This window comes from Acinonyx jubatus, chromosome C1 (assembly GCF_027475565.1).
Source record: "Acinonyx jubatus isolate Ajub_Pintada_27869175 chromosome C1, VMU_Ajub_asm_v1.0, whole genome shotgun sequence".
In the NCBI taxonomy this organism is placed as follows: domain Eukaryota; kingdom Metazoa; phylum Chordata; class Mammalia; order Carnivora; family Felidae; genus Acinonyx; species Acinonyx jubatus.
In genome coordinates this window covers 162,832,321-162,846,416 of record NC_069381.1, presented here as the reverse complement: position 1 = coordinate 162,846,416, position 14,096 = coordinate 162,832,321, and the positions used below count along the sequence as shown (strand labels likewise).

Here is a 14,096-nt window from a genome sequence, read left to right as displayed (position 1 = left end):
ACTCTCAAATTATCAATTTCTCAGGCTAATTTGGTAGAAACCACCAATATCTGTGCCTAAAAGTGAGTGAACTAAGCTTTCTGGGACCTGAAGACAAGGGTGAAATATAATGATGAAATAAATTTAAAACAAAATGAAAAATATACCTTTATAATGACAACTAAGACTGAGTCATAAAGAGTTTTTTAAACCAAACATTATCTTCAAGTAAGTCTAAAATTTTCATATACCATTTGTGAAGTGTCCAAAGAAATAATTGTTCTTGTCTCATCTGCAGGACACATTAAGCCGTATGATACACTTGTTCCTCCTGCCAAAATAGGAAACAACAACGCTATGTTTAATATTCTATTTTTTAAGCTAAGTTTCTAGGGCAAATTCCTAATACAAAGTACACAAATAGGCCCACTAGAAAAGTAATACCTATTTCTACTTTGCAAAATGTAATTTGCAAATGCTAACACACTAAAAGCAAACTCACCTTTATTTTATGCTGCATGCCAAAATGAAGAAATATTATGGAGCTGAAAGCAATGGGATATGGCTCCATCCCCTGGGCACACTCAAGTGAAGCCCCTAGCAATTTGTGAAACTCCAAAAACATGATTAGAAAAGTTCTAAGCTAAAGATTACTGTGGAGATATCGCTTAAAAGAAAAAATACCCTTCCTAATTCAACTAAAGACACCTTACCTTAATTATGAGATTCATTTATCATTTGAAATAATATATTCTCATACAAAAAGACTTTAATAAACTAGAATATAAACAAGTTAAAGTTGCCTGGATTACACAATATTCAAACAAATTTATATGTCAATAGTGAAAAGATGATTTTAATATAGAATAAATAATATATAGAAGTATGTAAACAAAGTACTCCTGTTTTACATTAACATTTGTTATCAAACGAAAAATGCTTTCTTAATACCAGTACAAAATAATACCGTGTTCTCAGTAAACACTATTTGCTTATCACAGTCCTTTGATATCAGAAAAATATTTCCCTGAAAGTGACACTGTAGGGCCTTTTCTCCATGAATTTAATTCAACCCAAATTATAAGCGGAAGAAGGAATCTGGAGCTCCTGATTTGATGGGGTCCCACTTCCATTCCATCAATGCTAACTGAGTTAGTGAAGGCAATTTCCTTTGGCTTGTGTAAGTTATTAAAAAAATGTGGTTCATAAAAGATCAAGAGAGATCAAATTTGTCTTTAAATGCAAAGCAATGCTGTTTTTCAACATTAAAAGGTATTGTGATCTGATCATCATTGCCTTAGTTGATCTTTCACACTGCATAGCATTCCTCCCCCAAAGTATATACTGGGTATATTTAGCCTTTGAAAAATAACATTCTCTCCATAAAGACAAAGGTTATAAAGTAATTGCTAAAGTGGGAACATTTTCTTGTTTAAGCATTAAGTCACAGTGTCAACCAGCATCCACATGGGAAAGAAGCCATGAGCAACATGTCTCAAACAGTTCAGGTAAACAGACCTACTATAAAATGAGCAACATAAACCAATTTTTCAGAAAAAACATATCATAATTACAAGAATGTTTGCTTTCAAAGGGATGGCACAAATATTTAGAATATAAATACCTTAAATTTAAAACAATACATTTACATAATATTAAAATTCAAAAGGCATAATACCTACCACCAATTGGTATGATACAAAGGTTATATTTGCACGCTAGATTCACAATCTTAACTACATCATCATGACATGCTGTTGAGAAAAGGGAAATAAATTAATCACAGGGACATGAGTAAACGCTAGGTAACCCTGCAAAATGAGGGTCTATTAAGTTCTTTAGTGTCTTTTTCATCATTTATGTACTCTTCAACACATTAAGTGGCTACATTAAAACAAAATGTTTATTATTTATCTTTTTAAGTTCTTGTTTTGAAATGATTTCATACTTACAAAAAAGTTGCAAATAAGGTACAAAAAATTTCCTTCACCCAGCAGCCACAAATATTAATATCTTACATAACTATAGTTCAATTAACAAAACCAAGCAATTTACACTTACACGATACTATTAACTAATTTACAGACCTTATTCAAATTTTGCCAATTGTTTCACTAATGCCCCCTTTTCTGGAACTGCCAATCACACGCTGCATTTAGCTGCCACGTCTCCTTACTCTTCTTTAATCTAAGACAGTTCCTTGGTCTATTTTTTGATTCTCATGACCTTGACACTTTTGAAAAGCACAGGTCAGTTATTTCATAGAATCTCTCTCAATTTGGGTTTCTATGTCTCCTCATGGTTAAATTCAGGTACACAGTTAGGCAGAAATTCCACAGAAGTGATGCTGTGCCTTTCTTAAGAGCTACATCTAGAGGCACATGATACAGACAGGTCTCATTTCTGGTAATGTTAACTTTCATCATTTGGTTATAAAGAAATCTGCCAGGTTTCTCTACTATAAGAATGCTTTAATTAGTAAGTATCTTGTAGGGAGACACTTAATCTATATAAATATTTCTCATCATACTTTCACCCACTTATTTTTGCATTCACTGATGGTGTTTCACTCTGTTTTTAAACAAATTTTAAAATACTATACATAATATACCACATATATTCCTTTCTATTGTACACAACTGGCAGAGTACTCTTTATCAGAGTGTAAGCTATACAAGTAACAAATACCTGACAGCAGGCGACTTTAAATACAAAGCATAAGATGCTAAACCTCAATTTGGCTAGCAAGAGGGCATTAAGCCAGGGAGCTGGAATGGCAAAGAAACTGAGAAAGATTAATCTCCTGATAACATGGAATGACAAGGAAGAGAAAAAGACTTGAGGCAAGGAAATTATGCAAAAATCAGGTATTATTTGCTAAGGGATTGAAAGGGAAATTTAAGGATGTAAAATATACAAATGAATATCCATTTATGAAAGTAAAAATACTGGTCTATAAAAGTTATCATTTCTCAGGTTTGTTTAAAGCTAGGAATATGTCATTTGTATCATTCCAATTTTTAATGAAGATTCACTTTCAAGCTTTCAGATTAAATTTATAAAACTTACTATTTGTGGTAAAAAAATGTATTAAATAGAATCCTAGTTTATTAATAACTAATAAAATACCCAAACATGACTATCAAAAACCTTTAACAAGGCAAAACTACTTCTAGGATTGTCAACTAATCAAAAGGTTTCTTTGACCACGTTATCTGACATGGCACTCCTTCATCCCACTGCTCACCTAGATTCTTGAAGTATGAAACATGATGATAAAGGGAATATTTTAGAAAAACTAACCTCTCAAGAATATATATAGGGTGACCTGGAAGAACAAGAAACTCAAGGTATGAGAGAGAACATTATAGACTGCTGCGAAAATTCAGCTATGCATTGATAAGGGCCTGGTTTGAAAACTAACATGGAAAATAAAAATAGAAGGACAAGGTTGGTAGGGACTGTCATACAGAACAGATTTTATAGAACAAAGAAACTTTTGTACAACAACTAACTCTGCATGTTTCCTAAATCTGGATTTTTAGAAATATCTGTATTTTCTAAAGTAAGACATACATTTTCATTATGGTAAATCCTCAGTACTTTAATATTCAGACACATGAAGAACATACCTAGAAAGCACACTCCAAGTTCTACTTAAGATTTATCAAAAGATTGTCTATTAAGGTTTCCTATGATAAACAAAAATTGATAAATTTTGCTTTCATTTTTTTCCAGTAAAAAAATGGAATAAATCTTGCCCAAATCTTGGTAATGTGGTAGCCTAAAGCTACTAAAAGAACACTAGAAGAACATACCCCACAGGTATCAACAAAGTAATTTAATCTCAGCTACACAGGCTCTCTTGCATTTTCCCCCTACATACGTCACCTCCCTCCTACCTCCATATTAAAGTATGCTTTTTTTCCCCTCAGATATTCCCTGTGAAGTAGAGGGATCACAACTAAAAACAGATGAGACAATATTTTGAAAAATAAAATACTCCCTATACTCCTTTATGGAGTTTGAAGAGGAAAAAGGATCAGATCACTGGAACTTTTGTAAAAGGTAATTATGGACAGTAAGGTACAAATATACCAATTCTACCTTAAATTTTCTACTAAAAGAGATGGGTACAAAAATCATATATATAAATATACTGCCTAATCATCAGCAAGAGCAAAATAACAACACAAAGCTCATCCTTCTTCTATCTCAAGCCAAAATCAGGAATGAAATTAATGTTTCAGAATTTAACTGTTTATATCAAAGACAATGGGTATCTTAAACAACTTGTTTCACCATTTGAAGACAATGCTTGTTAGCCCATGAAGTGATATCAACAAATTACTTACTAGTTTATAGTAATCAATAATTAAGAGTTTCTTTATATCTGAATATTTATCATTGATCAATATTAATTTCATTAAGCTTTCAAACTAACCAAAAATACATTTTTCTACCCACCTTCCAATATGATATTTATGTTTAAAATGAAGACTTAATCAGCAACAAAAGAATCAATCATTAAAACCAATAGTTCAGGATGATCAGATCAAGAATTACACAACTTTTGGTACACTAAAAATACAGTTACCTATACTTTTTACAACTCCTATGTTTACAAGTATGTATTTCCAAAACTAAATTTATTTAAGATTTCACAATACTAAATTAATGATGCAAAGGAAAAAAAAAAAACTTACTTGGCCATAAAACTATATCAGGAATTCGCTGAAACATTCCTTCCCTGAGCAAAAATATCTCATGAAGACAATGACCTGTTTTGTATTTAAAAAAGAACATGTTAAAAACATCTTAATTTATAAGAAATTTTAAAATTAAAAACACTGCTTATATAAAGTTGCTTACCATGAGCTCTAAATACTCGATCATCTGCTTCTTGTGAATATGAAATATTAGTTTCTTTAAGGTCATGAAGAAAATCTTCATTTACAATAGAAGGAGGTGTATCACTAGGATTTAAGGATGCCTAGAAAATAAAATTGGTTTCTTTGACTTATTTCTAGAAACATAACTTTTGAATACCTGATTAGAGACAGTGACCATAAAATGTAACTGAGACAAAAGCATGGAAAAGTAACAAATAACCCATACAGATACGAACTCTGTGACAATAACAAATTACAAATGGTCTGGTTAATCATACTCTGTATAAGTAATAGATGCCTTATGTTTCCTCTTTCGCGTCTTTGGCCCACCTTCTCATTATTTTTGAAGATTGCAATCAAGAACAAAGAAGATGGCAAAGTCTCAAATCTTCCATTTTAGATCAAGGAAACTGGGGAAAAGCTACTTAACTTTTGCATCATCTACATTTTCACCTGCAGATAAAATTTACCATTTCTTAGATTTCAATTACCATTTTAAAATGATCAACAAGAAACCTCATCTATTTTTATAGAACTGCTTTAAAACTCACAACATAATTATAATTTGATAATTAGTTTCAACTAACAGGTAACCTGAAAAATAAATCTTCAACTTTAAAGCTATGTGACACTGGGCAAATCACCCAACTTCTCTGAGCCTTGGCTTCTTCATCTGTTAAGTGAGATTATCACCACTAAACTTATACAGCTACCATAAGGAATTAGAAAGGTCAAAAGATGGTAATTTTTGTGAAAAGCACCAAATACCATGCCTACCACAGAGAAAAGGCTGGCCAAATAAAATCTGCTATTAAAAAAAGCTATGATACAGTATCTGGAAAAAAGAAAATATAAGAATATGTAAAAGAGGCACCTGGGTGGCTCAGATGGTTAAGCAGCTGATTCCTGATTTCGGCTCAGGTCATGGTCTCGCAGTTCCTGAGATCAAGCCCCACCTTGATCTGTGCTGTCAGTGCAGAGCCTGCTTGGGATTCTCTCTCTCCCTTTCTCTCTGCCCCTCTCCTGCTATCTCTCTCTCTCTCTCTCTCTCTCTCTCCCTCCCTCTCAAAATAAACATTTGATAATAATATTTTATAATAACATTTAAAAGATGTGTAAAAAATACATATTTATGTAGTGTTAGTATCTTATTAAAGAGTCTGTATTTAATATCCAATTATATAAGAAATATTTATTGAGTGTGTGCTATATACTAGGCACTATTCTAGGCCTTGGGGATATAGCAGTGAGATGATCAGGGAAAAAAATCCTTGGCCTCATGGAATTTACATTACAGTGAGAGGAAATGACCAGAGAACCCCAACAAAAGATACACTGTTATGATTTTATTAAGTTATTAAAAATTGAAAAGGGCTCAAAATCAGAAAAAAGTACATGGAAAACTGGTAAAATTTCTGAAAATGGTATACATATTACATCAATGTAAAAAAAGATAATTATAAACAGCCAAAAGAAAGAACTGAGGAAATAAAAAAGAAATCTTATAAGAAAAGTTGGAAGAATTTGGTTTCGGAGGGGTAGGAATTAACTGTTCACATAATTTCTTTAGTAGAATGACATGTAAAAGTGGATTTATAAATAAAGCAAACAAGTACTCACTAAATACCTAGAGCCCTCAATAGCGTGTTGGATACAGCAGAGAATATAGCATAGAGGCACCTGGGTGGCTCAGTCGGTTAAGTGTCTGACTCTTGATTTTGGCTCAGGTCACAATCTCACAGCTGTGAGATTGAGCCCAACATTAGGCTTTGTGCTGACAGCACAGAGCCTGCTTGGGATTCTCTTTCCCTCTCTCCCCTCCCCATTCACACACATGCACACTCTCTCTCAAAATAAATAAAACAAACTTAAAAAAAAAAAAAGAATACAGTGTAAGCCATAGTCCCTGCACTTATAGAACTTAAACCCAATTTAGAGGGACATGCAGAACACCATGCCATAGAAATAATAACAATAAATAATGAAAATCATAATAATATAGAGAAATGCTACTTCATTAGTTTGATATGAATACAGTTTAAAGTTTTTTAACCTCAACTACAGAAAAATGAAACTACATGAACAAACCAAAGTTCTCTATCACTCATACCTTAATCAAATTTTTACTTTGTAAGTCTTCTAAAATTCTGCATGTTTTGATATTAAAAGTAACATTACATTTTTATTTCAAATTATCCTATATTAATCCTGGATTACTGTCAGTTCATTAAATATCCTAAAAATGATAGCAACTTATCCTTTTGTAGCAGTCCCTCACAGAATGCATTCATTTGCACTTCACTACCACCCTAAGAGACATAGAACAGACAGTTATTATTCTCACTTCTCAAATTAAGGTAACTGAGCCTCAGAGAACATAAAAAGTTTGCCAGGCAACTCTCAGATAAAGTCTGAGATTAGGATCTATATCTGTGATGCTGAAAAGCCATCTCTAGAAAACCTAGCAAGGCCAATTAAACCAGTAAACTTCTTAACAAAAAAATTACAACAAATGCATTAAAGCAATTATAAAAAATTACAAAGATAACTCTAACTGATTTAGGATTAAACATATGCACGTGCACACACACAGAGACACAACACAGAGTTAAGTATGCTAGTAATCATTCTTATTTCTTACTTTAGAGGTAGTTTTATGCTCCAGGCTTACTCCAAGGGTATTTTGGATCCAGTCTCTAAAAGTTGGTAAAGTCATGCCACTAAGAGGGTACCTAAGATTGCAAAGAAAATAAAACATTGGAGTAAGGTATCTTCATTTAAATTTAAATCTTAAAATTGGCTTCTAGTAATGGTCAAGTAGTTCCTACCAAAATGACCCTCCCACATATAACTATAAACTCTGGACAAAAAAACCAAAAACAAAACCCAACTCTGAAGGCAGTACAGACAGACAAAAACAGGCAATAGGGGATAAAGGGGTGTGATACATTTAGAAAAGTATACCTTCCAGATGTTTTTTATTTTTAAAACAAGTTTTAGCCTGAGGGACAGCCCCCGCTGGTGCCATAACAGGAAACAAAAATACAGAAAACCTCTAGTCTTCCTGCCTTGAAAAACCAGAAGGCAGTGTTTGCAGTGAACACAACAGCTGGGAAGAGTATAGAGAAATCACAGGGAAGGAGAGAGTCAGAGAGTGATGTATGCATAAACTTTCTCCAGATGTCTGACGTATGGAGCAGACTCGAGGCAGTCCAACTAAGTTTAAAAGAACCCAGCTGCTCACCACCACAAAAGGAAAGAAATGGGAATCTGAGGAACAGTCAAGTTAATTACTTGATGTTAAAAAAATAAAGCCTCTTCGGAAGAATATAATGGAATACAGAGTTTCTACAACATACCATTAACAATGTCCAAGATGTATTCCAAAGTTACTAGACAAAAGACAAACAAGAAAGTATGATCCATAATCAAGAAAAAGGGCAATTAATAGGGACTGACTCTAAGACAATCTAAGATACTGGAACTAGCACACAAGCATTTTAAAACAGCTATAACTATGTTAAAGGGCAAAAGGGAAACAATGTTCCCAGTGAGTAAAAGAAAAAATCTCAGCAGAGAAACAGAAACTATAAAAAGAACAAAATAGAAATTCTATAATTAAAACTCTTAAAAATTCATTGGAGGAACACAAGAGCAGATTGGAGATGTCAGTGAACTTACAGACAGAGCAATAAAACATATACAATCTGAAGAGCAAAGAAAAAGATTGAAAAAATAAACAGAGCTTCAAGGACCTATGGAACAATAGCAAAAGACTAACATACATAAAACATAACATACACATAACATACATATAGAGTCCTAAGCAAAAGAAAAAAAAAGGGAAAGGAAATAAACAGTATTTGAAGAAATTAATGGCAGAAAGTTTCCAAATTTGATGAAAGACATAAATTTACAAATTCAAGAAGGCCAGAGAACACTGAGAAGATAAATGCCAAGAAACACACTACACACATCATGGTCAAATTCCAATATAAAGAGAGAGAAAGAGAAGGAGGATAAAAATGTTAAAAGCATCTAGAGAAAAATGACACATTACATACAGTGTAATAACAATAAAAATTATGACCGGCTTCTCATCAAAAACAGTGAAATCCTGGAAATAATAAACAGCTGTAAGGAGGGGTTGCTGGGTGGCTCAGTAGGTTAAGCATCCGACTTTAGCTCAGGTCATGATTTCACGGTCTGTGAGTTCAAGCCCCGTGTCGGGCTCTGTGCTGACAGCTCGGAGCCTGGAGCCTGCTTCGGATTCTGTGTCTCCCTCTCTGACCCTCCCCCATTCATGCTCTGTCTCTCTCTGTCTCAAAAATAAACATTAAAAAAATTTTTTTTGAAGAAAGAATAAAATAAAATAAAATAAAATTCTCAAATCAGTCTTTCTTTTTATATTATCACTTTTTGTTTCTTTCCAAGATTTCATTTGAATTCAAGCTAGTTAACATATTGCATAATATTGGTTTCAGGAGTAGAATTTAGTGATTCATCACTTACATATAACACCCAGTGCTCATCACAGGCACCCTCCTTAATGCCCATTACCCATTTAGCCCACCCCCTACCCACCTCCCTTCCAGCAACCCTCAGTTTGTTCTCTATAGTTAATAGTCTTATGGTTTGCCCCCTCTATGATGTTTTTATTATTTCTTTTTTAAGAGAGAGAGCACACAAGCAGGGGTAGGGGCAGAGGAAGAGAGAGAATCCCAAGCAGCCTCCATGGTCAGCACCAAGCCTGACATGGAGCTCCATCCCACAACCCAAGGATCATGACCTAAGATGAATGAAAAGCTGGACACTCAACCTACTGACCCTCCAGGTACTCCCTTCTCTGTTTTTATCTCATTTTATTTTTCCTTCCCTTCCTCTATATTCATCTGTTTTTTAAAATATCAAATAGGAGTGAAATCGTATGATATTTATCTTTCTCTGACTTATTTTGCTTAGTATAATACACTCTAGTTCCATCCACATTGTCGCAAACAGCAAGACTTCATTCTTTTTGATGGCTGAGTAATATTCCATCATATGTATGTATATGTGTATATACATATATACACACACCACATCTTTATCCATTCATCAATCAATAGATATTTGGGCTCTTTCCATAATTTGGCTGTTGTTGATAGTGCTGTTATAGACATTGGGGTGCATGTGCCCCCTTCCAATCAATATTTTTGTATCCTTTGGATAAATACCTAGTAGTACAATTGCTGGGTCGTAGGGCAGTTCAATCTTTAACGTTCTGAGGAATCTCCACACTGTTTTCCAGAGTAGCTGTACAAGTTTGCATTCCCACCAACAGTGTAAGAGGGGTTCAAATAGTCTTTACATAAACATTAACAAAACAAAAATGACAGTGGAAAGGAGAAAAAATACATAAGGAACACATATGCTTTAACTAGTTAAGTTTCTTTTCATGCTAAAAAAAATCACAAGTGCTAAAAATCAAACTGAACGGGTATGTTTGAAGTACTATAATATGTTTTCATAAATCTAAAGAAATTGGAATGGAAGAAAGTATAAGACTCATAGCTAAAACAACTAAAGATAGTCATTCAGCATATAAAATTTTCTTCATTTCAGCTGAGGTAACAGTACAAATTCTGGAAAGCTGGTTATAACAAATATGCCACCGCTATGTGTTAGTTATGTTCCCCAAAAAGACCAGTTTGGAACTATTAGGTTTTAATGCTGGATCTTTATATGTTAAATGTACAATTAATTTGAATCCCTGTAAAAGTGATTAGAACCTTGATTTTCATGACAGAATCAGACCTTTGTGAATTCCTTAATTAACAAATAACATTACCCATAAAATAAAAAGGTGACCACCTTCAAGATACTTGAATTAACAGACAGAGTTGGTGTTATTGTTTCGTGTAAAATTTAAAACTACATTCTACCACTAAGATAAACACAATATACTTCTACATCTGAATGTACAGTATTTCAGACTTTGAAGAAGTATCTTGCACAGAATATTCTATTTAAGATTTTGCTCCATTAACTACAAGTCCAGCACAAAACATACAAGAGATCCGTGTCAGAATGTAAATTTTTCAATTGTACTTTTTCTTGCATCTAATGCCCCAGGATTTGAAAAACAGTAAAAGAAACCTGACTTCATAATCATAAACCTAGCATACTGCCAAGGGATCCAAAAATCTCACAAAAGATCATGAAGTAAAAATTAAAACTTTGAAATCAAAGAAGTAAATTGACTGAAAAGAAACATTATAAGAAAAGTTAAAGGAATCAGCAGTATTTAACTGAAGAAACAGCTATGGAACAACTTGATTATTACAGTAAAATAGTTTAGATATACATCCAGAATTATAAAAAGCATATAACACTCATATAAGACTGTACTGAGCACTGTAGGACACACAGAATTAATATTATAACTTCAGTTCTTAAGAAACTTACAATCTAGTTTAGTTAAAGCTACAAAGACACTTAATTGATAGGATGAATATATAGGCACAAAATAGGAAAATTTTGCCAGAAATGTGATAAGAGGAAAGCCAGGTGCCTGTACCAATTATTGAAACAGGTGACTCTTAAATGGATCTTTACTCATGGTTGAAGATTAGTTTGAAAACTTTATGAAATGGTTCTTGTTGGGGCACGTGGGTGGCTCAGTTGGTTAAACACCCAACTTCGACTCAGGTCATGATCTCACGGCTTGTGAGTTCAAACCCTGCGTTGGGCTCCGTGCTGACAGCTCAGAGCCTGAAAGCTGCTTCAGATTCTGTCTCCCTCTCTCTCTGCCCCTCCTCTGCTCATGCTCTGTCTCTCTCTCTCTCTCTGTTTCAAAAATAAACATTAAAAATAAAATTAAAAAAAAAAAAGAAATAGTTCTTGTTGTAAAATATAAGGTGAGATCAACTCACCACCTTTCCTCAGGACAGAACTGACCTATATTGTAGAAGATATAGAACCAGGGGAAGCTTTTAAGACCAAAGAAATCATTGTGTGGAAAGAAAATTCTGTGAACATAAATATCCAAGAATGAAGTGCACATCGAGATTTACTGTGACTAAAGACAAAGTCCTCTCACTCTGCGGCAGTGCACAGAGGCAGCAAAATATTAGTACACACAACTATCTATCCCAGAGTAAGTTCCACAATTGCTAAGCAATTTAAAAGTCTTTTATAATCAGATAAAACTTTAATACCACTGAAAATATAAAGTACAACAAACCCAAAGTCTCTCCATCTAAACACTAACTTGTGCTTTGTAAGCACCAATTAATGTATAATACCTTTAAAGTCCAAGAAAAATGACACTTTTCAAAAATTTTAGTTTGTAGAAAGCTACAGCATTAGCTCTGAAGTATTACCTTCTGCTGATTAAACCCATGAGGACTCAATTCATCTATATCTAGAAGGAGTAAGAATAGCAAGATTATAAATCTAAGGATTTAGGGGTGCCTGGGTGGCTCAGTCAGTTAAGCCTCAGACTCTTGATTTTGGCTCAGGTCATGACCTTATGGTTAGTGAGTTCGAGTGCCGCATGGGGTTCTGTGCTAACAGCGCAAAGCCTGCTTGGGATTTCCTCTCTCTCCCTCTCTCTCTGACCCCCCTGCCACATAAATAAATAAACTTAAAAAAAAAAAGAAAAAACTAAGGATTTATAAACTGACAAATTACAAATATGTTCAAAAGATAAGACTGTGTTCAGGAAAAAACTTCTGATATTTCCCAAAGATCTAGAACAGCTTATAATAATTGCTTCTTTGGCTGAGTTTGAAATGTCAATGTTGCCCTCCCCAAACTACACACAATCAACCACATTTGCTTATAAAAATTTATTTGGATCAGAAATAATGGAAATGGAATCCCCATAAATTTTCATTAAAACTCACTCTTGGTTTCTGGCACCTAAGAATTCTTTTCCCCAGCTCTGTTTTATTTCATTCTTGGGTATTTTATTCGTGTTTTCTATGCAGTTATAGAGAGCAAACATTTGTTCAGTTCAAATCAGTATTTTCTTATAACTCATCCTTTCTAATCACAAATTCCATTTTCTCTTTGAAGAATATCACAACCTTCTTTTGCTTATGCCCTGTGCCTTCCACTAGAACAACAGCAATTTTTGTCACAGGGTAACTTTTACAAGATGACTAGCTTTACTGTGCTACTGTATAGGGGTAGAGAAGGCTACCATAAAGTGCTCCCAGAGTTTGGAGAGAAAACAAGATCAATACAATGAATGAGTATGGTTATCTGCAGAAGCACAATACAACAGAAACAGCACAAGAATGAAGCTTAAAAACATTTGGGTATCACTCACAACTTTCCACTGAGCAGGTGACCTCACGTAAGCTATTTAACCTCTCTCACCCTCAATCCCCTAATTATTTTTAAGAAAATATGACTACCCATCTTAGGGTTATTTTAAGATAATTCAGTAGCCATTCAATTAAGAAATAGCTATTATTATCTTTAAGAATGTTTTTAAATGTTTTCTGATACAAATCAGAGAAATCTACTAATTCAACCATTATCCCCAGGAAACTAGACTAGGTTAACAGAAAGCTATGATCCAATTCAATCCAGTTTATTATCCTCTGTGGTAATGGTACTTCTGGCAGCACTAAAATGGGAACTGAATATTATTTAGTTATTGGCTTTAGTTATTAAATAGTTTATGTAGTACGTATTTAATCCTAGAGCATTTAAATTCCATTTCTGTATTTGGAGAGCTACCCTCCGGATGAGTCGTAGTGAGGAGCAAAGGCTACCTTTCACTAAAGCAAATGTACCTGATATCTACTTTACTGGTCTCCCTTCTAGGCTCTGCCAGTTGGATGCACCCCATTCTATTCCCCTTTCTCCCACTGGACCCAACTCAGGAGTTAATACAAAGAAATGAGGCCTTTAAGGAACTCATTCTGTTTAGAATGGCAGCAGCAGCAATCTTCCAAAGTCTCAAGCCAAACATATAAAATTCTCCGGTTCTATTACAACCTGGATAAAAATCTCTCTTAAGGCCACTGAATCTCCTTTGCTCTTAATCTATGCTCTCTGAACAACATCTGAATTACGAATTTTGTATTCTATATATCTTAAAATCAGAAAGGGCATTAACAAGTGCTCTACACACTGAAAAAGGAATAATCTAACCATGAATAAATACACTGGGGTTCTAATGTTTTCAATGAGTGTACCATGAGTGTGGCACATGTCAGACCTCTAAAA

At 33.9% G+C, this 14,096-nt stretch overlaps 1 protein-coding gene across 1 annotated transcript in view; it reads right to left on the bottom strand.

Moving 5' to 3' along the window:
* AGPS (alkylglycerone phosphate synthase) overlaps positions 1–14,096 on the bottom strand; it is a 141,810-nt gene that overhangs the window by 91,008 nt on the left and 36,706 nt on the right. Inside the window, exons 3-7 of the mRNA XM_053215320.1 lie at positions 7,513–7,603; positions 4,852–4,972; positions 4,686–4,760; positions 1,662–1,733; positions 231–310 (exon numbers count right to left, since the gene is read on the bottom strand). Coding sequence (XP_053071295.1) covers positions 231–310; positions 1,662–1,733; positions 4,686–4,760; positions 4,852–4,972; positions 7,513–7,603 — 439 coding nt within the window. The remainder of the gene's footprint in view (positions 1–230; positions 311–1,661; positions 1,734–4,685; positions 4,761–4,851; positions 4,973–7,512; positions 7,604–14,096) is intronic.